Raw genomic sequence first — 26,370 nt, forward strand, 5'->3', positions numbered from 1 at the left:
TTTTTTTTTCAGAGGTCGAAACATTTTCGGTTGCCATGGGAAAACTAAAGCCCATTGCATCTTTTCCCTTTGGGAATTTTCATACTACCTAACCCACGAGTTTCAACAAAATCGATGATAACCACCACGGGTAGTCCAGCCAACTCTGGGCAATGGGTATCCGCCTAGGTTTTGATCCCCCCACCCCTTCAACATGCCAGGTAACCCCCAATAAAGCCTAAAGGGCCGAAACTCAGACTTTGGGTACGTTCAGCAGCAGTCAACGGAAAAAAACGCGATGGATTTGATATTTTCCACCGATGAGCTTTTTCGTCATAATGAAATCGTAACTTCGTAAGTTGCTGAACGCTTTTATTCAGTCATCGGAAAAACCGGCTCTTGAAGCCGATGACTTCGGTGAGCAACCGATGACCATCGTGACGTCAAAACTGGTAACGCGAAAACGCGTACAGTAGGAAACCGATGTCAACAGGGCCGGATTAACCAATAGGCCGAATAGGCCTGGGCCTAGGGCACCAAGCCTACAAGGGGCACCAAGAGGGATCGAAAAAAATAAAAGTACAAAACTTTCATCATTTGCTTTTCACAAAATATTTTAGTAAATGCGTCAACCCCTATGAACCAAAAACGTTTGATTGTCACATTCTCTGACGGAGTGCCGTCTAGCCCCTGACGACCAGTGGCGTATGAACGGGGGGGGGGTGCAGGGGTACCATGTACCCCCCTTAAAATTGGAAAGGGCGCTAAATTGGTGTGAAAAGGGCGCCAAATTGTTTTAAGAGGGGCCTCAAAAAGCCTGTCGATGAGGGGGGCGCCAAATTCAGCATCACAGCTGTACCCCCCTTAATCAAAAACGTTCCTATGCGCCTGCTGACGACATACTAAATCTGGCAGCAAAATGAATTTTCCTTACATTTCTCAATTATAAATTGAGGAATCGCCTAGTTCGCTTCGCTCGCTATTGAAAGGGGCACCGAAATTAACTTGGGCCTAGGGCCCCATAAAGTCTTAATCCGGCCCTGGATGTCAGCGATTACTAATCGGCGAGTCAAATGAGCGCTGCTGAACGTACCTAGTGTCCCGTCGTCGCCGAGGCGAACAGAAGCGAAGGTTTCCTCCTAAATTGGCTGAATTCGAGCAAGCAGGACTCTCCCGTTGTCCTACACCTTAAATTTGGTATAAGAGGGCTAAATGTTGCACTTAGACTAGGCCCTCTATCCTCTATCCATTACGCTTAAAAATAAAATACAAATTTGAATTTTGAATTTTTTGAACATGAAATGTGTATTTAAAAAAAAAGAGACTCATTCATCAAGTGGAGATAAGATTTTAAGGTTGACAGGTAATTGCTTGAGTAAGAAAGTGGAGGTCGAAATACATTTATGGTTAAAACTAGAAATATAAACGTGACAAATCCCACAATAAACATTTTTGGCGCGAAACAGCTAAATTGTTGTTGGTTAAAGCAACTGTCGGCTCTATCATTGTCACGTGTCCTGTATTATGATGAGGTCTTTGTTATGAAAGAGGGAGAGTTTCGTTTGGCCGACCACAAAATGCACGTTACGCCGACTGTCCATTTGGCCGACTGAACATTCGGCCGATTTCTCGTTTGACCGACTGCTCGTTGGGCCGGGCCCTCAATGGGTTGGAGTGTGCAATAACTGGTGGCTTTACCGGGGAGTCGGGGTCCGGCTCTTGTAACCCATAAGGGCGGTGGCGCACTGGGAGATGTTAGCTCTGATCCAATGGGCCTATCTCCACCTCCGACTTCGGTCAGGTTTGGGCTGGATACTGAACTTCGGCTTAGGCTAACGGAGAGGGTCCGTGCAAACTGGCCACCTCGTCGGATTGGGTAGCCTGCTGTGGGACGGTGGGCCTCCGTATGAGGGTACGGCGGTCCTGTTTCCCAGCCTTTTGGAGTCACACCTGGATCTCCGGTGCCAGCTGTGCCGGGTTACTTGGGCTGCTGTGCGCTCGTCGTTCCCCTTTAGGAGTTATCTCCAAAGGGTTTGACTCTTTACCTAGTATACGTAGGTAGGGTGTCGCCTGGAGTTGCTACAGCATCCACTCTTAATCCCACTGCTGTGTGCGAAGTGGAAAATGGTCCACCCATTGCTGCACCTTCTGCTGGGTTGCGTGGCTTGCGTCAAAGGAGCAACCCTCAGTAGTAGGGTGCTACTACCCATGCTGGCTTTGTCACCTGTCCGGGCTAGGTGGACGCTGGAGTAGGGCACTATGATGATAGACCTCCAGTGGTATGGTCTCTGTTACTAGGTACACCGGGCTATAAATTCTGACACACTGCTCGTTTGGCCGACTGCTCATTTGGCCGACTGCTCATTTGGTCAAAATTTAGCCTATGTATCTTGTTTTGATTTCGACGCTAGCGTTATCAGTTGAAAAAAGAGCTACTTCGCGTCAAGCCGACACTTGCTTTAAACATTTTTTTAAATTAGTTTTATGAATTCAAGGGATAATACATCTATATTAAATTTTATTATTCTGATAGGTCTTGCAATAACCTTTAAAAGTCGCGCCCTCTAAGTTCTTACATTGTCCAGTAGATGACGTATGCGTCAATGATGAGTAATATCTAGAACTTTCGGAAGAGACCGGCTAGTGTTTTGTGCCGCGGGAATATGTGTATCATTATTCATTCTTGTTATTTCGGTTAATAAACTGTTTATATTATTTAGATTCGACGTACATGTACATGCGTTCCTAACGGAAATTTGCGGCGAATTCGAAGGACTAGAAAATATTTATTTTTCGAGCATGCACGGGCCTTGATTAATTGCGTGGGTAGTGCCTAGGTTTTGACCTATTAAAATTTCCATAGTCGTGTGAAATTTATTTAAGTAAAGTTCAAGTTTGAGGTCGATTGGGAAACAATTTTTATCTTTTTCCATAAACGTTACTTTATGAAACATTCCCATTTAAAAATTTCAAAGCCGGGAGATTAAAAAGTAGAAAAAAAAACTTTCCCTTGAAATTAATACGACGCTACTATTCCTAAAAATAAAACAATTTTGCAAACCTTTAAACTTTATTCCAATATTGATTTAAAGCTCCCGTTGCCAAATCCATATTTCACAAACAGGAAAAAAAACAGCGCGCCTGTAAGTCAAACAAATAACTGGAATAAAACTCCAATATACATTTCCCACCGACCATGAAATGTATCGGAAGAAAAAAACCTTACAACTTTCAGAGGGAGAATATTTTGATATAAACACGTCATACGAGAGGATACGGATGCGTAATAACTGTTTCCTACGGTTTCCTATCCCTGTCTCGAGCGTTATTACCTTACGTAACAAAAAGTAATAAAAACTTTTCACAAAATTTATTTAAACTAGAAGGGGGATATGGTTATCCAAAAGCTGGGTAGCTACCTTATTACGTTGAGAGGAGACAATCTCCGAGATAAATCAGAGTTTTCCTAAAATAAAATATTTAAAAAAATAGCCTCGCGGTCCGAGAAAAGTTACAATGTTTTTCGAAACTAAATCTGCCAAAGTGGGCATTTTTACGACTCACGTGTTGTTGGAAACAATGAGATTCCAAAATCCGTTAAGCACGCGCCAACTTCGAAAAACGCCAAAACTTCAACGCTTTATATCATTCATCTCGAGAAAACTAGACGCCGAAAGGATTTGCTTGCCGTACTGAAATTGAAAAATACATTTCCTTCCTTCGAATCTTATCAATATTGATGAAGACGGATCTGGAGGGGTTAGCGACGCTCTCTGAATTTCTTATGAGTTTTCTTGGATTGAAAATATTAAATTGGATATTAAAAGGGCCGGATCAAATTTAATTCCTCATAAATAAATCACTATTTCCGAAAGAAATTGAATTTTAAAACGAAATGAAATTGCTACGTTAAAATATTAAAAAAAAAATTAAATTAGAAAATATTGACCACGATATGTAAAATGATAAAATATACCCGCTAATATTAGATGTTTTTGTACCTTACCAGTTTAAATAGCTATACGAGTTTCAATAATTTAAAAATTATCAACTTTTAATTAATGTTACATGAATAAGCTAGTTTCAATAATGTAGAAGTATGTTTTGAGTAAAACAAGTATGGGCAAATTCAGCTTATTTTTGGACTGTAGCTTTTTATTTTAGACTATGCCTTTATATCATGTCAAATATTAGGCTCATGCCTTTGTTACTTACAAGCTAATTATTGGAACTTACTTATTGAATAAATGTGCGACTATTTTCATTAAATTGAATAAAGCTTATTCGGTTAAATTAAAACTGAATAGAAAGCATAACTATTTATAGTAAATTTGAACTTCACTATTGTTAGTAAATTTGAATTTCGCTATTGTTAGTAAATTTGAACTTCGCTATAGTTAGTAAATTTGGTACTTCGCTATTGTTAGTAAATTTGAACTTCGCCATTTTTAGTAAATTGGAACTTCGCTATTGTTAGTAAATTGGAACTTCGCTATTGTTAGTAAATTGGAACTTCGCTATTGTTAGTAAACTTGAGCTTCGCTATTGTTAGTAAACTTGAGCTTCGCTATTGTTAGTAAACTTGAGCTTCGCTATTGTTAGTAAACTTGAGCTTCGCTATTGTTAGTAAACTTGAGCTTCGCTATTGTTAGTAAACTTGAGCTTCGCTATTGTTAGTAAACTTGAGCTTCGCTATTGTTAGTAAACTTGAGCTTCGCTATTGTTAGTAAACTTGAGCTTCGCTATTGTTAGTAAACTTGAGCTTCGCTATTGTTAGTAAACTTGAGCTTCGCTATTGTTAGTAATTATGAACTTCGCTATTGTTAGTAAATTGGAACTTCGCTATTGTTAGTAAACTTGAGCTTCGTTATTGCATGGTTATTGTTAGTAAACTTGAGCTTCGTTATTGTTAGTAAACTTGAGCTTCGCTGTTGTTAGTAAACCTGAGCTTCGCTATTGTTAGTAAATTGTCTAATATTTAAGCTCGACCATTTTTAGTAATTTGTTTAAGCTGGTCTATTTTATGTTATTTGTTTAAGCTTGACTATTTTAGTAAATTGCTTATTTAAGCTCAACTATTGTTAGTAAATTGTCTAATATTTAAGCTTGAATATTTTTGGTAAATGGTTTAAGCTAGACTATTTTATAAAATTGTTCAATATTTAAGCTTGACTATTTATTGAATTTATTAGTTAATTGTTTAATACTTAAGCTCACTATTGTTAGTAAATTGTTTAATATTTAAGCTTATTCGGTTAAATTAAAAACTCAATAGAAACTGTAAATAGGAAAAACAATGAACATTTATAAGTGAAGTTATAGAATTCTTTCAATACTCAACTTTTATTTTGTTTTAAATTAGGTTCTACAATTTTACGACCAAAAGCACATTTTGCTTATGAACGAGAAAAATGGGGGCTAAAGTTAGAAGGGGGAATGGGTACCTTATATTTAGGCATTTTTATTTGGCAGATGAAAATATCCTGACCCAGCATTTTTAAAAATTTATCAACTTTATACAAAATGAAAGTTATCTTATATCTTTAGCTTCGTTAAATTAAAAATAAATGCGATAAAGACTTGGTAAAGTTAATAAAGCAATTCATAATTGTTTGTTTTTTGGCTAATATTACCATAAGCAGGTTTTCAGTACATTCATTTTCTGACAAAATAGTTTTCTGTAACTTTTTTTGAGCTAAACGCTACATTTCAAAAATCTTGGAATGAAAATGATTTTTTATTTTCAAAGTTGGGTTACGTTATCTCATGATATGCTTTTGACAAGATACGGGTAACATATCATTTGGGAATTATTTTGTATGATAATTACAAATTCAGTAGTTTAAGAAATAATAAACCAGAGTTAAAAGACTAGAGAAGTAGGTTAAATAGGAAAAGTAATTAGAACCATACTACTGCGTAAATAAAATTAAATACAAACTGAGAAATGGTTGAAAAATAAGTAGTTTTGAATTTTTTTTCAGAATAATCCATTGTAAATCAACTTTGAAAAATAAATTTTTTCATTCTCAAAAATTGTAGCTAACCTAAAATAATGACCAACTGTTTTTTAATTTGCTTGTAAAATTTTATGGGCTATATATAATATGTCCTCTTTTAAGAATATACAGCTCCAATTTATACAAAAACTTTTTAGTTTCATGAAAGGGGATGAAGCAACAAGGGGAAAAATGTTATTAATCGTATTTTTTCAATATATATTTCATAATATATATGCATACTTATTAATATATATATATTTTATAGCTACAACAGGCCAAAGAAAATTCTTGTATTTCAGTCATTTTATAAATGGTACTATTTTGCGCAGCACAAACTTAATTTGTTTTCGAGGATAGGGGGCAAATATTTACTGCAGCCTGTAAATTGTTTTCATAAAATTTGGACAATATTTAATCCAAAATTTTCGATAATTCTTTTCAAATCGAAAAAGAGTAACCTCACTTTCGCGCACTTTTCATTTTCAGTCAAACATTTTGCGTAAAATACCATTTCCATGATTTTAAATGACTCTTATACACCGCGCAGTCGCACAAAATAATCCGCACATTTTAAAATAGAAATACTTTTTTTCCATATAGTCTTCTTTTAACGCGCTTTAATCAGTCAAAATAACGTTACTCGCAAATTAATTATTCGCAACTTAAGAATTGGAAACCTAGCGTAGATTAAGTACAATTACTTTACCAAATCCTTTTTTAAGTTTAATACTGGCATTTTTTAAAATTTTTATTCGCCACCCATTTAAGTCAATAAAACGAGTGATTTGATAAAGCGCGATGATCGAATTATAACTGTTGTGGCAGTTCAGTTATTTAACTGTCTTTCTCAAAATCATGGGAGGAGAATTCAGTCATTATATTAAGGGGGTAAAAGGTCGAAGTTGGTCAGGGGCATGACCCAAAGAATCGGGGGAAAGAATAAGATCTTTTTACAGGAAATCCTCCAAGATGAAGTAATTCGTATTTATTTGACAGATGCAAAATTGACACTGGCTGCACTCTCTTGCCTAGCAGTTACCCAATTGGTGAAAACGTCTCTGAAAAAGGTAAAATAAAATTTTAGCTTTTACTCCTTGCGAGATTAAAGCTAGCAAAATATTTGGAAATACATGAACCCAAAAAAGTATTAAAAACCAAAAACCACAAGGAAAACGTAGAGGACACAAACAAGCAAGAACTATCAAGGCCCCACTAAGTTTGGAAACATATGGGATTTTAGAGTTAGGCTAATGACTAGCCAAACTAGCTACTCTAATCTACCTGGTGGTGAAAAACCAAACCTTATGCACGAATCCCCCAATGCACGCTACGGGAAATTGCTTCATAGATGGCAAGAGGTAGAGTAGGTGGTAGGGGTAAGGAAGATTGGGATGATTTACTCTATTTCCGCGTCAGGTAGTTTAGATCATTACATTGATATCTCCCGCGCCTGTATACTGATGAAAACACGGGCCCTTATACTCAATTCAAACTTAGGGGGGGGGGGGGCGTTAATAGTCTTCAACATAAAACAGTTTTGGTAATGATAATTTAGCATAAATTGCACTAGTACCTAAACCTGGCACTTATGAAATCACAAGGTAGTTTGAATAACCTTTTAAAATTCTATTAATAAGCCAAATGGTCTATGGGCCAAAAAACCATTGAATAATAACGAGCAGGAAATCATATGAATTGCAATCTCAATACCAAACATACTCAAGTAGCAGAAGTAAGATGATGTAAATAAACTAAATACTAAATAGTTAAAACTGAAGTTAACCAAAGCATTCAAAATTCTCATACAAAAACTCAACCCAGTGAAGCGGGAAAAAAATTAAAAAAAAAAGAAGTTACACATTTAGAAAAATGCAAATGTGTCCTACCTGCAATGAGAGACCACACAGTCGTTGCTACAATATTCTCTATCCCAGTCAGGAGAGTCGACGGCTGGATTGGTGCAGCCATTCCGCAGACATCTCTGTGCACTTGCTGGTTGGGTAACTGGACCAGAAGGTGCAGCAGGAGGAGGGCAATAGTTCTCCTGGTTGCCCCCGCCACTTCCCACCGACGAATTTCCGTCACCACCACTGTTGTTCGCTTGTTGCTATAAAGGAAAAGAACCCAATCCTGGTCATTACCTTTGTTAAACAATTTACGCAAAAAAAAACACTTAATTTGCCATTTAGAAATAAACAGCATTTTTACAAGTCCTTGAATGAGAGGCTCATTGAGAGACAAATTTTTTATTACATGACAATAAAATAATATAATTGAATAATGTACGTCAATAAAAGTTCTTTTTGTATTATTAGTAACTATTATGCAAGGCTTGCCTTATCGACAAGGAAACATTATCTCATTTTCTTTGTAGCGGTGATTACTACGCTGTTCAAAGACACCTCTACGCCCAATAATAATAATAATCTATCACGCAACTCCTAAAATTACTTGTACTTGTCACTCGTGTTAGTGTCTCAATAAATATGAAATTTAATTATCTTTTCCCATAAAGTGAATATAAAATAAAAATTTATACATTTATTTAAATATTCTACAATAATACATTACTAAATCTAAAGGGAAGATATTTAATAACCATAACTATAAACCACTTTCATGAAGGCAAAGTATATTTTGCAAAATTTAGAATAAAAATGCATTAGTCATTCTGAATAATAAACAAATGGATTCTATTAAAAATTATAATATACTTTTGGTGCATACTTATTATATTTGTTATTCAAATAAGCCAAGGGCATAAAAATAGTTTTATATTGAAAAAAAAAAGGAAAAGAAAATTACATGAACACATTTATTTGCAATTTTGCCAAGAAGAAAATGGTCAAGTTCTGATAGCAAAACAGTATTTCAAAAGTTTTCACTTATAGTGTTCGTACGAGAGCTCCTTTAAAGGGTAACAAAATCATTTAAAAAATTTCACTCATACTTGTGATAATAGATTCGCCCTTTATAGATAACTCCCCAGGAATTTAAGAAAAACCATTAACTAAACGAAGGGGTTATGTTTAATATACTGATTTAACCTTTTCAGGTCACATAAAGTGTAGACAGGACTTGCACCAAAATCTTTAAAAAATAGGGAAGTGATTTTTCAGGGTAGAAATAGGGTGAAATAGAAACCAAATTTTGAAAACTAGGAACCAAATAGGGACCATTCTAATAAAAAATTAGATATTTATTTAAACTTTAATTGAATTTTAAAATAGGATATTTCTAACACTGACTTTTAGTTTGAATTTATAAAAATTTTGATCACAAGGAGAGAGAGGCGCATTGTGAATTTTACGTAATATTTAAATTTAGCAAAGCTTGTGGCGCCACCTAATGTAGAAATTTATAGCTATAAACGTGAACCGATACAAAAGTTGATTTTTTAAAATGTCTTTATGCTTGCCCAACTTGTTGAAATGTTGCCCAGGAATAGTTCAGCCAATGCCTACGAATGAGTTCATAAACTCTTAGTGGGAGAGAAAACGTTTCCACAGCTGAAGCGGGGAGTACATTTCAACAAGATGGCCAAGGTTATTTTATAAAAAGAACTATTGTGGTTCAATATTATAAGCCGATGGTGCTTTTCACCAAATTTACTAGAAATAGTGTGATTTAGTTACAAATTTCAGATTTTAAGGTGCTTTAGGATCCACAAAAAAGTAGGGGCTTTTAGCTATTTTAGGGACCTGGTGGGAGTCCTGTCTGGTATTTCGGAGTAGGACAAGAAGAGTAACGTCTTGAAGTCATTATAATCAGATTCTGTGGTGTCTCATCGTTTAAAATTGGGGTCCAAATATTTTTCCAAATTGACTGTCTCTGGCGATTACCCAAATAAGTTCTGGATATACAAATGACTTTATAATTTTACTCCTGCATTTGAGCAGTAAAAAGTGTAGCCCCAATACGGTGACCTTGACGAATTGTTCACTGTGTACAGTAATTACCTTCACCAGAACAAGCGAATTAGTGTAAAAGGTGTACAAGAATACACCTTTAAAAGCAGTCGGCATGATAAACTTAAACTGTTGGATTTTCGTCTGCTAAGTAGACAGTTTGCTATTTTAGAACAAAAAGCTTCTTATCAGACGAAAATCCAGCCATTTATGAGCTTTTCACGTTAATCGCTATGTGGCTCTGTGTAGCTTGAAAAGATCAAATATTTGTTAGACTAAAAAATAGATTTCATCATATCGGTATACTTAAAATTACTGAAACTCAAAATCTGTTAAGATATTTGATTCCCCAACCACAACATATTTCTCCTCCCGTACAAACACTTTAAGTACCAACTTAAAACATGCAGAAATTAGTAAATCACACACCCAGCGTGCAAAGACCATGCTCTTTCATGCAACTCGACACCAATAATACAGATACCTACCCCACCTAGGTAATTTGGTGTGTAGGATGCCGTGTTGCTAGTAGAATTGGCTGTTGTTGAAGACTGTTGATTACTGGTATTCCCATTTCCTTGATGTTGCTGTTCGTGATTACCCGTCGTCTGCTGTTGTTGTTGCTTGGTAGCGTGTTGACTGACAGGCTGCTCAGTTCGCATACTTCCCGAATGCATTATCGACATCATATGGCCTTGCTGTTGTTGTTGGTGGTTTTGAGACTGTTGACCTCCCATATTTGAAGGATTCATGGACGGATGCTATTCGCGTTAATATAACTACGATTAAAACCAAAAATGGACAGAATGTAAAAAGGTATAAAATAATTTACCATGTTCCAAACTTGACCCATCTGCCCTTGGCTATTGCCCTGGTGGACAGGCGGAGAATTGGGAGAATTGCTTCCATTATTCATGTACATGTTAGGGTTGTTTCCGGAGTTCGGTGATTGAACAGGCGCTCCAGGACCTCCCCCACCTTCCATGAGAGATGTTAGTAAAGGAGATTTCTTTTGCAAAGGAGACAGACCTCCGCTGCCGCTGTTGATGTGTTGCTGCTGCTGTTGCTGTTGATGGTGCCCACTGGGTGGAGAACTATTGTTGAGAGCAACCGGATGACTTCCATAAATGCTGTCTGATTGATCAGACGCCGCCTGCTTTGCAAAGGGAAAGAAACAATTTTTTTGATAAGTTACCTGTATTATTAAATATTGAAATAATTGTGACTTATTAGAACTATATAATTAGCCTACTGTCATTTATCAAGAGAAACAATGTCCAAGAGATTACGAGCTTACAAGTAAAAAAGATGTCTGGGTAAAGGTTACATCTACTTATGTTAATACGAAAATGATGTTATTACCAGAAGTTTGTAATATACTGTGAAGGGAGAAGCATCTACTATGCTATAAAAATGATGCTATGCTTCACACGCTCGAGGCACTGTAATTTACTTTAATCTACTAGCAAATTACGAAAGCATATGAACTGAATAAGATGCTACGAATTTGTCCTGCTTATGATTTATGTACTACAGACTACATTTAGTAACAAAACAGATTTAATAAAAACAGAGGCAGCGATCCAAGTTACATGTTTCAAACAAGTAACGAATGTAGTATAAATGGATTCTTCTATCTACGTATGTTTAACACTTCTGCCATAACTAGTTTTCGTAGCGTTCCCTCTTTACAATAAGACTTTCAAGCACCCACCACCTAAAAAAAACATTTGTTACAACGGACTTAAGTCACAATTGTTTTGTACTTTCACGTATTCAATTTAATTAAGTTCAGTAAAATAATTGTTACTCAACTTATTAAAAATTAAGTTTAAAAAAAACCACTTAGCATAGGCAATTTGACAACAAACCAACAAATTATTTTAAATTTAGTAGGAGGCTTCGAAATTCTATGTTACTCAAATACCCCAAAAAAGGTTGCTAAAAAAGTCAAGGACAAACTGCTGACTATTCAATTCATGCCATTATAGATTCTTTTTAAGCTCAACCCACGCGGATGAATTTTCCTTCCTTGGGAAAAAGTTCAAAGGAGAGAGAGAGAAAAATCAATGGTAAAAGGCAACACGTTTTTTTTTTTATATTTCACCACCACTAAAAACCAAATAAGAAACCCTATCAGAAAATCCAATTTATAAGAGTTGCAAAAATTTATAAATTTCATGATAAATGGATTGGAAAGAGGATTGGATATCCAGAGTATTTATAGCCCCAGGTTTTAGTATGCAAATAAAAATTCCAATCTCTGCAGGCGGAAATAGATGGTGGGATGGTTGTGAGGTGGGGGAAGAGGTGATATATATGGTATTTGAGAAACATTAATAAGGTCACTGACCTTTGATACAAGGCTGGCTCTGTAGGCTGCCAAAGCTTTTAAATATTCTTTTTTAGCAGCTTCCGTTTTCCTTTTATAAATCTGTTTGAAAGAGAATAAAAAATATACATAAAAAATGTGTTGAAACCTTCAAAGGCTTTTGGAGGGCAAACCAGAGATGAAATACATTCTTTCTTTAAAGACTGGATTCTAGTTTTAAATTTTCAATGAAGCTAACTAGATTTAAAATACAGAAACCTACGTACTAAATTACATTTCGCTATTGAAGATTTTATTATGAATATTTCAAAATTGTAGCTGCTTTTTCAGTTCTTCAGTCTTACATAAAACAAATTCAAGTGACACTATCCTAAGCACAATTTCGGATGGATTTACAAATGTCGATAAACTTTAATTACTTCATGGCAATTTATTGCGCAGAAATTATCGCAAAAAGTGAAGCGCCTCAAAAGCTAAACTCCGCCGATTTAGAAGCGCCTCAAGCGCTAAACTCCCGGCGATTTAGAAGCGCCTCAAGCGCTAAACTCCCGGCGATTTAGAAGCGCCTCAAACGCTTAACTCCCGGCGATTTAGAAGCGCCTCAAACGCTTAACTCCCGGCGATTTAGAAGCGCCTCAAACGCTAAACTCCCGGCGATTTAGAAGCGCCTCAAACGCTAAACTCCCGGCGATTTAGAAGCGCCTCAAACGCTAAACTCCCGGCGATTTAGAAGCGCCTCAAACGCTAAACTCCCGGCGATTTAGAAGCGCCTCAAACGCTAAACTCCCGGCGATTTAGAAGCGCCTCAAACGCTAAACTCCCGGCGATTTAGAAGCGCCTCAAACGCTAAACTCCCGGCGATTTAGAAGCGCCTCAAACGCTAAACTCCCGGCGATTTAGAAGCGCCTCAAACGCTAAACTCCCGGCGATTTAGAAGCGCCTCAAACGCTAAACTCCCGGCGATTTAGAAGCGCCTCAAACGCTAAACTCCCGGCGATTTAGAAGCGCCTCAAACGCTAAACTCCCGGCGATTTAGAAGCGCCTCAAACGCTAAACTCCCGGCGATTTAGAAGCGCCTCAAACGCTAAACTCCCGGCGATTTAGAAGCGCCTCAAACGCTAAACTCCCGGCGATTTAGAAGCGCCTCAAACGCTAAACTCCCGGCGATTTAGAAGCGCCTCAAACGCTAAACTCCCGGCGATTTAGAAGCGCCTCAAACGCTAAACTCCCGGCGATTTAGAAGCGCCTCAAGCGCTAAACTCCCGGCGATTTAGAAGCGCCTCAAGCGCTAAACTCCCGGCGATTTAGAAGCGCCTCAAACGCTAAACTCCCGGCGATTTAGAAGCGCCTCAAACGCTAAACTCCCGCCGATTTAGAAGCGCCTGAAAAGCTAAACTCCCGGCGATTAAGAAGCGCCTGAAAAGCTAAACTCCCGGCGATTAAGAAGCGCCTCAAAAGCTAAACTCCCGGCGATTAAGAAGCGCCTCAAAAGCTAAACTCCCGGCGACTTTGAACATCAACCGTCCCAATTTCATGAGATTTTCAACCCAGAGTTTGGGCATAACGTTTTTTCTTTATAGTTGAAAGCATTAGTTAAGGCGTGTGGGAATGATAGTACTTTATCTTAAATACAAATTTTGAAAACTTTGTTAAAAAGGGGGGTGACACAAGTGATCAAAATTAAACTACCTAGTATGTACCTGCCTGTTTGCAAAGAAGTAAATTTTGTTATTGACTAAATAAAGTTAAATCTGATTTTCCTGCCCTACCTTAGTTCCAACAACCAAGTAAATTAGCTTAAGGCATATTGAAAGAATTTTAACTTTCTTTTATATTAAAATTATTCAAAATAGGGCCATTATAGTTTAAAAGTTATCAATGCTTTAAGACACAGTATTGAGTAATAATCAACATTAACTTTGAGACACCCAGTTGAACGCAGTTCAACTTTACTTTATATTAAAAATAGTGCCAATATAGTTTAAAAGTTTTCAATGTTTTAACACTTGCATAGTATTGAGTAATACTATTTTTTAATATTTAAATCTTTTTCCTCAAATTTAACTTTTTGGGCTACCTAGTTTTGGAACAAAGGTGATAGGAATCATGGATTAAATAACCTTATTTAAGGTTATTTAATCTACGTAGGAATTAAGTATAAAAAATACAGGTCCCCTCCAAAATCTGTGGGGGGACTTGGAGAGTACATTGCACACTAGTCTACTCTCCTACAAGTTTCCCTTACACGTTTTCCAGAGAGTGGCTTTATCTGTCTAATGATGGGAAACGGTATTGAATTAATATAACTCTTTAAAAAAATGTAAAATACATTATAGTACTCCTCGTATCCATCTCCCTCCCTTCGACCAAGGAGCCACCTCCTTTGATTAATTCTTCGTCCATACCAATGCCAAGCCCCTCCCTCTGGCTTTGACTGAATGACACAAACGTCAACTTACATTTTTATGATCCGCGTCAAGAGTATCCCACATGGAAGCTACGATCTTTGACACTTCGCCAAAAGACGCATTTGGATTTTGGCCCTTAATGGCAGCTTGGGTATCCCGAAAGAACAAAGCGTAAGCGGACACAGGCCTGAAAAAAAAAGACAACAGCCATGATCTCAGCATTCCTTTGAAGTTTGAAGGATAACGGATGATTTAACGAGTTTTACAAGCACCTGGGAATGTGGGAAGGCGCCTCACAATCTGCAGTTACCGACATTACCATATTTAAAGTGAAAATCGTATTATATCAAATAAAATCAAACGCAAAACTGGTACTTTCTCGATATACGAAACGAACAAAAGCTTCACGGAGCGCTTCTTTATCCGCCATTACCGCTTCTCTTTCGCGTCCTACTCTCGCGCCTGCGCGGGTCGATGCGCGCTCCAGAGATTTTTCTCCGCAGCGGCTCGAGCGCTCTCTAGCGGTAGACTGGAGAAGTTTACGCCCGGGAAATATGAAATTTGACAGATTTGGTTCGGTATTTACTTTTGGGGCTCATTCGGGTCCTTTTTCTTCTTCTTTTTCTGAACTTTGGCCTTCTTGCTACCAGGCGTGGCTTTACCAGGAGGCGAACTATTGGACACTGACATATTTGCACCCTGCTGTTGTTGTTGTTGTTGCTGCTGTTGTTGTTGTTGCTGCTGCATATTTGGATGACCGGGACTCGGATCCATCGGTTCGGGACTAGGTCTCTTCAATCCGCCCATCATCTAGCGACAAATACCCCACAATTAGTTCAAACTTAATATACTTTAAACGTAAGTTTATAATTAGAGATACTGTCATACATTTTAAAGCCTTATAAAAAAGATGGAGTTGCCATTCCATATTTATTTTCTATTTTTAACACTATTGGGGGCCCTGTGCAAAGTAGAATTTGGGGCCCCTAAAAAATTCAGACTTTACTTTTTGACTTGAATTAATATTATTATAAAAATGAAAGCTATGTTTATTTTAAAAAACGTCAAATTCAATAAGTTTTTAAAATTGAAAAGTAAGCCATGCTTAAGTCTTCTATTTTTAAATGAAATTTTCTTCGCGTTATATTTTAAACCATGTACAATAATAGTTATACCAATATTTAAAGGTAAGGTTGTATAAACGAAAGAAAATGATCGTTGTAAGTATCAACGGGTTAGAAGTCGATTCCGTTACATATCAAACCTGACAAACTATTTTCTAGGAAAGCCTAAACCACAACCTACGTAATTAATCAAGGCCCGTGCCTGGTTGGAAAAAAATTTGTTTTTTTGGTCTTTCTAATTCGCCGCAAATTGCCGCTAGAATCTACTGCTCAGGCCTTGTCTATAGCATAGGCCATGGTGATAAATCACGTAGGCTACGGCCGGTAGTGGCTTCGTAGGACAGCATTTAAACAATAAACTTATGTTTAAGCATTTTTTTATAAATCTCAATAACTTACATTACCATATTTTAAAAATTAAAATATTAGTTAATCTATATCTATTGTTCAAAGTTGTATATTTAGGCAATTTTTACAAGTAAAACATTTCGAAATTTTTAGCCAAGCCAAGGCTTAAGAAACAGTTATATTTGTGAAAATTGCCAAATAGATATAGCTTAAATAGTATTTCGATTTGTAAAAAAAATGCTTCAGCAGGACACGTTGGCCTACCACCAGGGTACTTGTTTCGAAGGAAAGTAAATTTAAAGGGTGACAGGCACAAGAAAACCTAAGCCTTTAAGCATTAGTTTTTAACCTTTAAACTCAGTCCTAGGAAGCTGCGATGCAGTCTACGTGATTTAATCACCATGGCCTATGCAAGGACAGTAGATACAGGGACGAGAAAGCAGGAAAAAATTTTCTATTTTAAACGTCTTCATATTCACGGGGAGTTAGACGTAAACAAACCGCGGCCATTGTTAAGACGTGGTTCACCATGGACAGTATTATTGTAATTAGTTTTTACCATTTTGATGTTAAATTAAAAATCAAACTACGAGCGTAAATAAAAAAATGCCCATTTGTTTTGAACACTTAAGCCTCGTCAAGAACCGCTAAAATTAGGTGACCGTCATTTTTTTTGTTTATAACTAACTCTCCTCGCGTTTAGGTCGTTTTAGGTGATATATTCCAACAGAGGCCGCCAATACACTTTCTCGTCCTTGTATCTACTGTCCTTGGCCTATGCTATAGATAAGGCTGAAGCAGTATATTCGACGTACACGCGCACCTATCGGGAATTTGCGGCGAATTCGAAAGATCAGAAAATGTATTTTATTTTCGAGCATGCACGGGCCTTGATTAATTACGTGGGTAGTGCCTAAACCCAACAACAGAGTGTTGACTTAGTAATGGTCAAAGGAGCGCTTACCTGGGAAAAGGGTCCACAGTCGTCGCTGTCTTCGCTGCCGGTTTCGAGTCCGGGCGAGGAAGTGTGGTTCGAGTTGGGCGGAGAGCCGCTGCCAGCCGAGCCGGGCCCAATCGGGTGGTGCCCCATTTGGTGGCTTTGCTGCAAGTGCATCATTTGAGGCGGCCTCATCATGTGCATCTGATTGCCGTACACGATATGCTGATTGTTCATGGCCGCCATGTTGGGGTACCTGGCGGGGTCGTACGCTACTTGGTTGTGGTGCTGCTGCGCCATCTGGATTTGGTGCGGCATCCGTTGTTGAGGCGGCATGGGTGGCGGGGGCGGTTGCATGTACATAATTTCGCCACTTCGAGGGCCGTACGTGGGAGGAGGCGGTTGTTGCTGCTGTTGGGGGTGGTGTTGCGCCATCTGCCGGTAATTTAGTTCCAAATGCGAAATGGACGACGAGTTGGGCGGCGGAGGGGCGTTCGCCTCATTGGGGGCGGGCGTGCCCGGTTCCTGCTTGATGTTAGGATGGGGCGACGCTTGCTGGTGTTGATGCATTTGGTGGATAGCGTGAGACACCACGGACTGAGGCGGGGATTGGAGAGCTCCCAAAGAAGGCGGGGCTAAGTCGAAGTCTTCGTCGCCGAAACTCGGAGTGTGAAATGTCTGAAAGTTTAAAAAAAACACGTTTTCGTTAAGTGAACCTTTTTCACAGATACTATGAACATGGACTAATTAACACAGGGACACCCCGCTCCCATGTTATTCCTATGGGGAGCTCCGAAAGACCCTTGTTAAATGCTCTTCCTCTTTTTATCCCCCCGACAGAATTTTACTCGGGTCAAAACGTCACAAAAAGGAAAGGGCTACCGCCATCTAGTAGTTTTCAATATCACTTCAGAATTTTGAAAAAAATAGCAGACGGTTCTATCTCAGTTTTTACAACGGTCTTTTTTTGGCCGCAATAGAGTAGTATCAGTTCTACATCACGCAACGTCACCCATGCTTTTTCCTATAGAGAAAAAAACGCGCCTAAAATGGCGGCCATGGCCAAAAGCTACGAGGTGCTACTACTCTATGTTTTATGATCGTTTTTTAGCATTAGATTATATTTTTATTGGGAAAAAGGAAATAACTAGCTTTTTGTTTCATACCCCCCCCCCCTTTTCTCATCCCCGTTTGACCCTAGTTTTCCGTTAGTTCTTAACTATACCGCTAGAGCGCACATTTAACAATCGGCCGAAGCAAATATTCGGAACGGGGTGTCCCTGTGTTAAGTAGTCCATGCTATGAAGGGCCGATATCTTTTAATGACTATTAGGACATCAAATTATTAAATTATCATTAAACCTATATAAATATTAAATCGTGAATAAAAGCAATTTAATTCTTAATCTTTATTAGACCAATCCATTAACAAAAACAGTTAAATGTAATATATAAAGATAGGAATCTACAGTTTTCAACTTAGTATACCAAATGTGTTCGACCTATCTCATGGTACCCTGACTGTCGTTTTCAACGGTTACGGTCGGCAAAACCACTTTAATTGAATTAATTTAAAAATTAGGTATATCCGCTATATACAAGATACTACACTTTGATGTTAGCCAGAAAACCGAGTTTCTTAATTCGGAGTTTCGTCACCGGCGCTTTTTCCTTGGTTATACCAAGAATGTATTTATTTATACTCAGGGAGAATGAATATGTCGAGACTATCGACGGACACGTTGAGGCCCTAACCCCACACGCTAGGGGGGGGGATTGGTGGCGGACTTATTTTTTGCGTTAATCGCGTCGAAAAACGTCATTTTTAAGAACCAATGAGATTGCAGTATTGTTTGATTTTATTAATGCGGAGGATCATACCGGGGGCCCCAACGGATGGAATTGGAGAAACGCTAAAATTAATCTCGACATATTCATTCTCCCTGAGTATAAATAAATACATTCTTGGTTATACAAATAGCCATATTTCCCCGGGAAATACCGGGTACCTAGCTAGTATTTACATAAAATATTGTTAATATGAGATATTATCCTTAAAAAATTTTGTTCGTCTTTTACACGAGGGGCAGATCACTTTGTTACAGGATGTCCTAATAATCATAATTAAAAATTTAATCACGATTTAATCATTTTTAATCTTTGTACAGATTTAATTTTAATCTAATCTAATCATTATTTAATCATACGAGGGTGTCCTAATAATCATTGGAGTGAGCTGCCCCTCGCTTTTACAGTCAAGTTATTAAATATATATTACCAATAATTTAAGTATTGATAATTTTCTTTAGCCCAAAGCACTCTAGAAATTACCATGTACAAAAATTAAATATTATCATAAAATATCAGTTTTAAATTTCAGCCTAAAATTTTTCGACGCTTTATAAAACAACGAATTATTTTTAAGTAACAATAAACTGAATTTAATGTAGTTATTAATACTTAGATAGAATGACTGTTCGGATAAAAGTATAAATAGAGACCTTATCAATATCGAAGAGAAAAGATTAATTAAATTATTTCCACCATAAATTTCATCTCAATTTTTATCGGTGTAAAAATTAATCTCATATCAAATATTAAATTAACAATTAGCGCGGTAATTAACTAGTATATTACCGCAGAACGAGTCGAAAATAGTAGCGACGCAGTTGCGATGAAGAAAATAGGATTAAAGCGCACACTCTTCCGAAATAATCAAATTTCTCAACGGTAGTCTTTTAAAACCGTGCATATTTCCTCTCGCATTCTAGTCCAATTACCCCGGTGCAAAGGCTTAGCGGCGAGTTACAATTCCAGGGCTCTCTACTCCCGATCCGTTGCGTTAGTCGCCTCCCCTTTGATAGAGCCAAGAGCTGCCTTTATCTAATGGCAGGAACAGCATTCTAGCACTTAAATTTAATTCGCAATTTCCCTAAAAGCATTTTCCCCGGCTAAAATAAATGTATTAATCCTAAATTGCATCGGGAACATCATTGGTGATGATAGAAATCGGAGTAGAACAGACGCGATTTGCCGCGCTGACCAACTATTCGAGCTTGCCGAAAGCGGAATTTCGAACCAATTTTGGATTTGCGTTTAAAACGCGTATTTTTCATTTATTGTACCGCTGAAAATATTTGAAATTAAGCCACGTTTATTCAAAGTTTATTTTAGGGTAAACGCAACCACATTTTACAAGGAAACTTTAGAGGTATACACTTTGGAAAAAAACCCGATGGATTTGATATTTTCCACCGATGAGCTTTTTCGCCATAATGACGTCGTAAGTTGCTGAACGCTTTTATTCAGTCATGGGTGCTTTTTTAAAATGCCGTAGCTTTTATAGTAGTTTTACGTCAGAAATGACGTCAGAAAGCGAAAAAACCGACTCTTCCAGCCGATGACTTCGGTGAGTAACCGATGACTATCGTGACGTCAAAACTGGAAACGCGACAAAGCGTACAGTAGGAAACCGATGTCACCGATTACTAATCGGTGAGACCGATGAGCTCTGCTGAACGTACCGTACCCTTGGAATGTCTAAGGTTCCATTGGGACGGTGATACGAAAGCGCGTCGAGAAAAAGGCGGGGCTTAACTACGTCAAGTGTAAGACGTAACGCGACATTTCAAATTCATTGGCTCGAGGTTTGACGCGAAAAGAATGCGTCGTCATGGTAACAAATAGGCGATCTTCCCGCGCAAAAAAGGCTTATTTAAAAACCTCAATTTGTTATCGTACTTAATATTTTGAAGTAATTATAATGTTCTTCGCGAAAGAAGTGTAGTGATACCTAATTTCAGGTATTTGTATGGTTATAAAAGAGATAATCAGGTAAGCTAATAATATAAAAACCATGACTAGGCTTAATGACGAGTTTTCGTCGAATGAGGGTAGCGAGGTGCGAGAGTTTTTCTGGTGAGTTTTCCCGCTTTAAGACACGCCCGTTTCTGCGAGCTTCATCACGGCCGTAAAAATCTTCCTTAGACATTCCAAGTGTATACCTATATAATTTCCTGATTTACTAAGTTTCTTATATTTCTTGGGCTTGGTTAATGAAGGCGCAACTCTAACGTAATCTAAGGAACTAGTTAGAGTTACGACTTTATTAAACCAAGCCAACGATTTGCTCGTAATAATAATTGGTTTCAAAGGTTATTTATAAAAAATTCACTATTTCGTTCGTTTAATAAGTTATATTTTGTTAGAACGTTTTACAAATCCTTAAAATTCCCTTTCAATTCCCTGACTTTTTACAAATTCTTAAAATTCCCTTTCATTTCCCTGACGTTTTACAAATTCTTAAAATTCCCTTTCATTTCCCTGACGTTTTACAAATTCTTAAAATTCCCTTTCAATTCCCTGACGTTTTACAAATTCTTAATATTCCCTTTCATTTCCCTGACGTTTTACAAATTCTTAATATTCCCTTTCATTTCCCTGACGTTTTACAAATTCTTAATATTCCCTTTCATTTCCCTGACGTTTTACAAATTCTTAAAATTCCCTTTCATTTCCCTGACGTTTTACAAATTCTTAAAATTCCCTTTCATTTCCCCGACTTTTAACAAATTCTTAAAATTCCCTTTCATTTCCCCGACTTTTAACAAATTCTTAAAATTCCCTTTCATTTCCCCGACTTTTAACAAATTCTTAAAATTCCCTGACGTGTGGCAACCCTGTATTCCTAAAATCAATTAGTTATTGCCGACGGCTTTTACCCAGTCTACTTTACGAGACGGCGTTCACGCAAACATGCAACACGATTTCAATAGTTTTCCATTTACGACAAAAACCGGGTGTAGGAGAAGGATAAAAATCGTAAAAATCTATCAATTCTTTTGTCGAAAGTAACACCCCAAAAACATCCTTTTCAGAAAGACGCTTGGAATACTAAACGAATGTTACACGTTTGGAAATAGATAACGGAATGGGGAACGTGACTGTTTGGCGAGTGTCGGGATTAGGATAAAATCCCTTAAATGCCAACAACACGCGGCCATTCTCATCGCTTTCAATTAAAATATTACACCGCGGCACGCTTTCCGTGACCGGCTTTGGTCCAATACCAATTTGTCAATAAACCCCTACGAATTATCATACTGGCTACTTATCAAAACACGAATTAATTCGAATCGCCGGACCAAATTAATCGGTCGTGATATCGGCTCTAGTCGCGATACAGAACTAGGGCAGTTTTGACATAAATTCTTCTTCAAATGTTTTGTTTTAAAATTTGATAGCTTGGATGATAAGTGATTTTCTTTAAAAAATCATTTAATTAAAGTGCTTTTCCTAAACTCGGTAAATTAAATCACGTGATTTTCCTTAAAAATCATGAAATTAAATCACGTGATTTTCCTTAAAAATCATGAAATTATATCACGTGCTTTTCATTAACTCAAATTATATCACGTGCTTTTCATTAACTCAAATTATATCACGTGCTTTTCATTAACTCAAATTATATCACGTGCTTTTCATTAACTCAAATTATATCACGTGCTTTTCATTAACTCAAATTATATCACGTGCTTTTCATTAACTCATGAAATTAAATCACGTGCTTTCCATTAACTCAAATTAAATCACGTGCTTTTCATTAACTCAAATTATATCACGTGCTTTTCATTAACTCAAATTATATCACGTGCTTTTCATTAACTCAAATTAAATCACGTGCTTTTCATTAACTCAAATTATATCACGTGCTTTTCATTAACTCAAATTATATCACGTGCTTTTCATTAACTCAAATTAAATCACGTGCTTTTCATTAACTCAAATTAAATCACGTGCTTTTCATTAACTCAAATTAAATCACGTGCTTTTCATTAACTCATGAAATTAAATCACGTGCTTTTCATTAACTCATGAAATTAAATCACGTGCTTTTCATTAACTCATGAAATTAAATCACGTGCTTTTCATTAACTCATGAAATTAAATCACGTGCTTTTCATCAACTCATTAAATTAAATCACGTGCTTTTCATCAACTCATTAAATTAAATCACGTGCTTTTCATCAACTCATTAAATTAAATCACGTGCTTTTCATCAACTCATTAAATTAAATCACGTGCTTTTCATCAACTCATTAAATTAAATCACGTGCTTTTCATTAACTCATTAAATTAAATCACGTGCTTTTCATTAACTCATTAAATTAAATTACGAACCTTGCCAAATACCTGAGGTTATATTCCCTTTAAATTAAATCCTCCGTGTGCTTTTCTTTAAAAAATCGTTGATTTTAATTGATTCTTTAAAATCATTGACATTAATCATATTTTGTTAAAAATCATTTACTTAAATCACAATTTCAATGAAGGGATTAAAAATACGGCCAAAAAATCTAAAACAATTCCATTCATTTAATGAAATCGGAACGAACTAAATAATTAACAAGTAATTAACTAAATTGAGATTTTCAATTTTGGATTTAAATTAGTAATTTTCTTAAGAAGTAATCTATTTTAATCAAATTTATTCTACTTGAAAAATTAGTTCAACAACAATTACAACACAAAATCTAAGGAAACTGAATTATTAAAAAGCAATTAAAATTTAAAATTAGGGTTACATTCAATTTTAAAATATGTAATATATATAATTAATTAAGACTGAAAAGAGCCATTATTTTAAAATTAAAGGAAATATAACCTGCAAAGCAATCTTTATGGAAGACCCCTTCAATTTTTCAAATGTCCCTGTACAGTGGCGCCAAACATTTTTAAAGCCAAAGGCATGAGCGGCCAGAGCTGCAAGCGTTGGTGTTCCACACCAAATACCTGAGGTTATATTCCCTTTAAATAACTACAAAAAAAAATTAAATTGTTATTTATCGAAATAAATCAGAAAAGTAGCAACACCTGACTGGTAGAGTGACATCTACCGTCAAAAACCAGAACTACAGATAAAACCCGCCGTCAGTCAACTCCACGATTGACCAAACATTATGTTAAAATTGACGAAAACATGAGACTAGGGAAACTTTTAAGTGTCCATACCTCCAAGAGTTCTGCCCCTAATGGTATTATCGAAAAGTTTTGAATTGGAAATGAAGATTTTGTAGGGACGTTCCAACAACTACCTATTTCGACGCGAACTGCACCCCCGCGTTAACCGTACAATATACGTCGGTATCTTTATGGAAAACCCCTCCACGTATTTTTATATTTGGGTTATACGGCAAAGCGCTCCCTCTGCCGGTGAATATTAATAATAGAAAAGCTTGCCTGGAAGCAAAGCTACATTTTAAAAATTCCCCTCTTCAAAAATTTGAATTTAAAATAGACATTATAAACGATCTTGTCAGATGCTTCGTACGAAGCTCGCATTTTAAGGGACGAGAGCCAAGCGAAGTGAAGTGGGGGCGAAAACGGGGGGGGGGGCAATGGAAATGTTTCGACGAAACTCTCTCTCTAACGCATGTTTATTTTGAAATTTTTGGGATTAATAATTTTAAAGTTCCCCCATTCTGTACGGAGGTAGAGAGAGTACGTATTTTTGTCGAGACGCGCATAATGCGATATAGAAAGCACGATTATTGAATTATAAAACAGGGCCCCGGTTGGGGGCCGCCCGTCAAAGCCCCTTTTGAAAGCGACCGCCGCGCCATCTGGAGAGAACAATGTGAACCATTTTTAAAATGTTTACCTAGGAGTTTTACTAATTTAAAGTTGGTCTAGTCAGAATCAACATATTCAAGTCTTCGAATAAAAGTGGGTTTTTCGGGAATTTACGCCGCTCAAGAACTATCCTCCCTGTTACAGCCTTTACGCCGCTCAAAACCTGTCCAGTCTCCCTTTTACCGCGTTTATGCCGCTCAAAACATGTCTATCCTACCTTCGCCGCTCAAAACCTCTTATCCTCCCTTTTACCGCGTTTACGCCGCTCAAAACCTCTTATCCTTCCTTTTACCGCGTTTACGCCGCTCAAAACCTCTTATCCTTCCTTTTACCGCGTTTACGCCGCTCAAAACATGTCTATGATCCCCTTTACCGCGTTTACGCCGCTCAAAACCTCTTATCCTCCCTTTTACCGCGTTTACGCCACTCAAAACCTCTTATCCTCCCTTTTACCGCGTTTACACCGCTCAAAACCTCTATCCTTCCTTTTACCGCGTTTACGCCGCTCAAAACATGTCTATGATCCCCTTTACCGCGTTTACGCCGCTCAAAACATGTCTATGATCCCCTTTACCGCGTTTACGCCGCTCAAAACCTCTTATCCTCCCTTTTACCGCGTTTACGCCGCTCAAAACCTCTTATCCTCCCTTTTACCGCGTTTACGCCGCTCAAAACCTCTTATCCTCCCTTTTACCGCGTTTACGCCACTCAAAACCTCTTATCCTCCCTTTTACCGCGTTTACGCCACTCAAAACCTCTTATCCTCCCTTTTACCGCGTTTACACCGCTCAAAACCTCTATCCTTCCTTTTACCGCGTTTACGCCGCTCAAAACATGTCTATGATCCCCTTTACCGCGTTCTGCACTTATCAAACCCTTTTTTTCTGAATGTACGCCGCTCAAAACATCTCCCTTTTCCGCATTTATCAAACCCTTTTTCCTGAATTTACCAGGCTCGAAACATCTCCCTTTTCTGCATTTATCAAACCCTTTTTTCTGAATTTACCCCGCTCAAAATAACCCCCTTTTCTGAGTTTATCAATCCTATTTTTTCGGCATTTACGCCGCTCAAAATATCTCCCAGTTTCTGCATTTTAAAACCTTGCCCCCCAAAATGTCGGCAGCGAGAGAATATTCGCTTGTAAAGGTTATTTATAAAATTTCCCTGACAAAAAGATTCTCGAGCTTCAATCAAAGGCCACCAGAGGTCGCGAGAGGGCGTGGATGGCGAGCGATGGCCCCGTCGCCATGGCAACCGGAGCTTCAAAAGAAGCTTCATAAATCAACGAAATGAGTTCTCCGCTATTGGCAAAGCAAATAAATTGCGCCTTTACACAGAAAAGGAGGATTAAATGGCGAAAAATTGCAACAAACTGCGGCAGCGCCACGGAGCGGCGGACGAATAAATACTACGGCGTGACGATACTTAAAAACGCTCGTACAACAGAGCCATTGTCGACACACACTTTACGTAATAATTCATGGATACATTTTTATTTGTACCAACATTCTAGTCTACCCTCCCAATCGCGAACATCGAAATTCAAGGTCAACGTTAGAAATGGTTTCTACACAAATTTTTTAAAAAATGGGTGATTAATAGCTCCAAAACAATATCATTTGTGCGATTTTACATCGAAAAAATTCTAAAATAAATTAGAGACAATTTTCTTTCAGGGTTCGTACAAAATTTCCGGAAT

The 26,370-nt window shown here is 37.4% G+C and overlaps 1 protein-coding gene across 8 annotated transcripts in view; it reads right to left on the reverse strand.

Annotated features, from left to right (window-relative positions):
• Window positions 1–5,295: 5,295 nt before the first annotated feature.
• LOC149953533 (TOX high mobility group box family member 4-like) overlaps window positions 5,296–26,370 on the reverse strand; it is a 108,455-nt gene continuing 87,380 nt past the window's right edge. For 4 of the 8 annotated variants that reach the window (XM_090168886.1, XM_090168891.1, XM_090168888.1 and 1 more), the window contains exons 3-10: window positions 17,066–17,716; window positions 15,216–15,439; window positions 14,681–14,816; window positions 12,243–12,323; window positions 10,722–11,045; window positions 10,378–10,650; window positions 7,868–8,088; window positions 5,296–7,039 (exon numbers count right to left, since the gene is read on the reverse strand). In XM_090168886.1, coding sequence (XP_090025012.1) covers window positions 6,967–7,039; window positions 7,868–8,088; window positions 10,378–10,650; window positions 10,722–11,045; window positions 12,243–12,323; window positions 14,681–14,816; window positions 15,216–15,439; window positions 17,066–17,716 — 1,983 coding nt within the window. In that variant the 3' untranslated portion in view covers window positions 5,296–6,966. Of the gene's footprint in view, window positions 7,040–7,867; window positions 8,089–10,377; window positions 10,651–10,721; window positions 11,046–12,242; window positions 12,324–14,680; window positions 14,817–15,215; window positions 15,440–17,065; window positions 17,717–26,370 lie in introns of those variants that run through there. The other 4 variants (XM_090168890.1, XM_090168889.1, XM_090168887.1 and 1 more) reach the window with 4 other exon arrangements.

Source organism: Leiobunum rupestre, chromosome 3 (assembly GCF_980474605.1).
Source record: "Leiobunum rupestre chromosome 3, qqLeiRupe1.1.hap1, whole genome shotgun sequence".
NCBI classification, from domain to species: domain Eukaryota; kingdom Metazoa; phylum Arthropoda; class Arachnida; order Opiliones; family Sclerosomatidae; genus Leiobunum; species Leiobunum rupestre.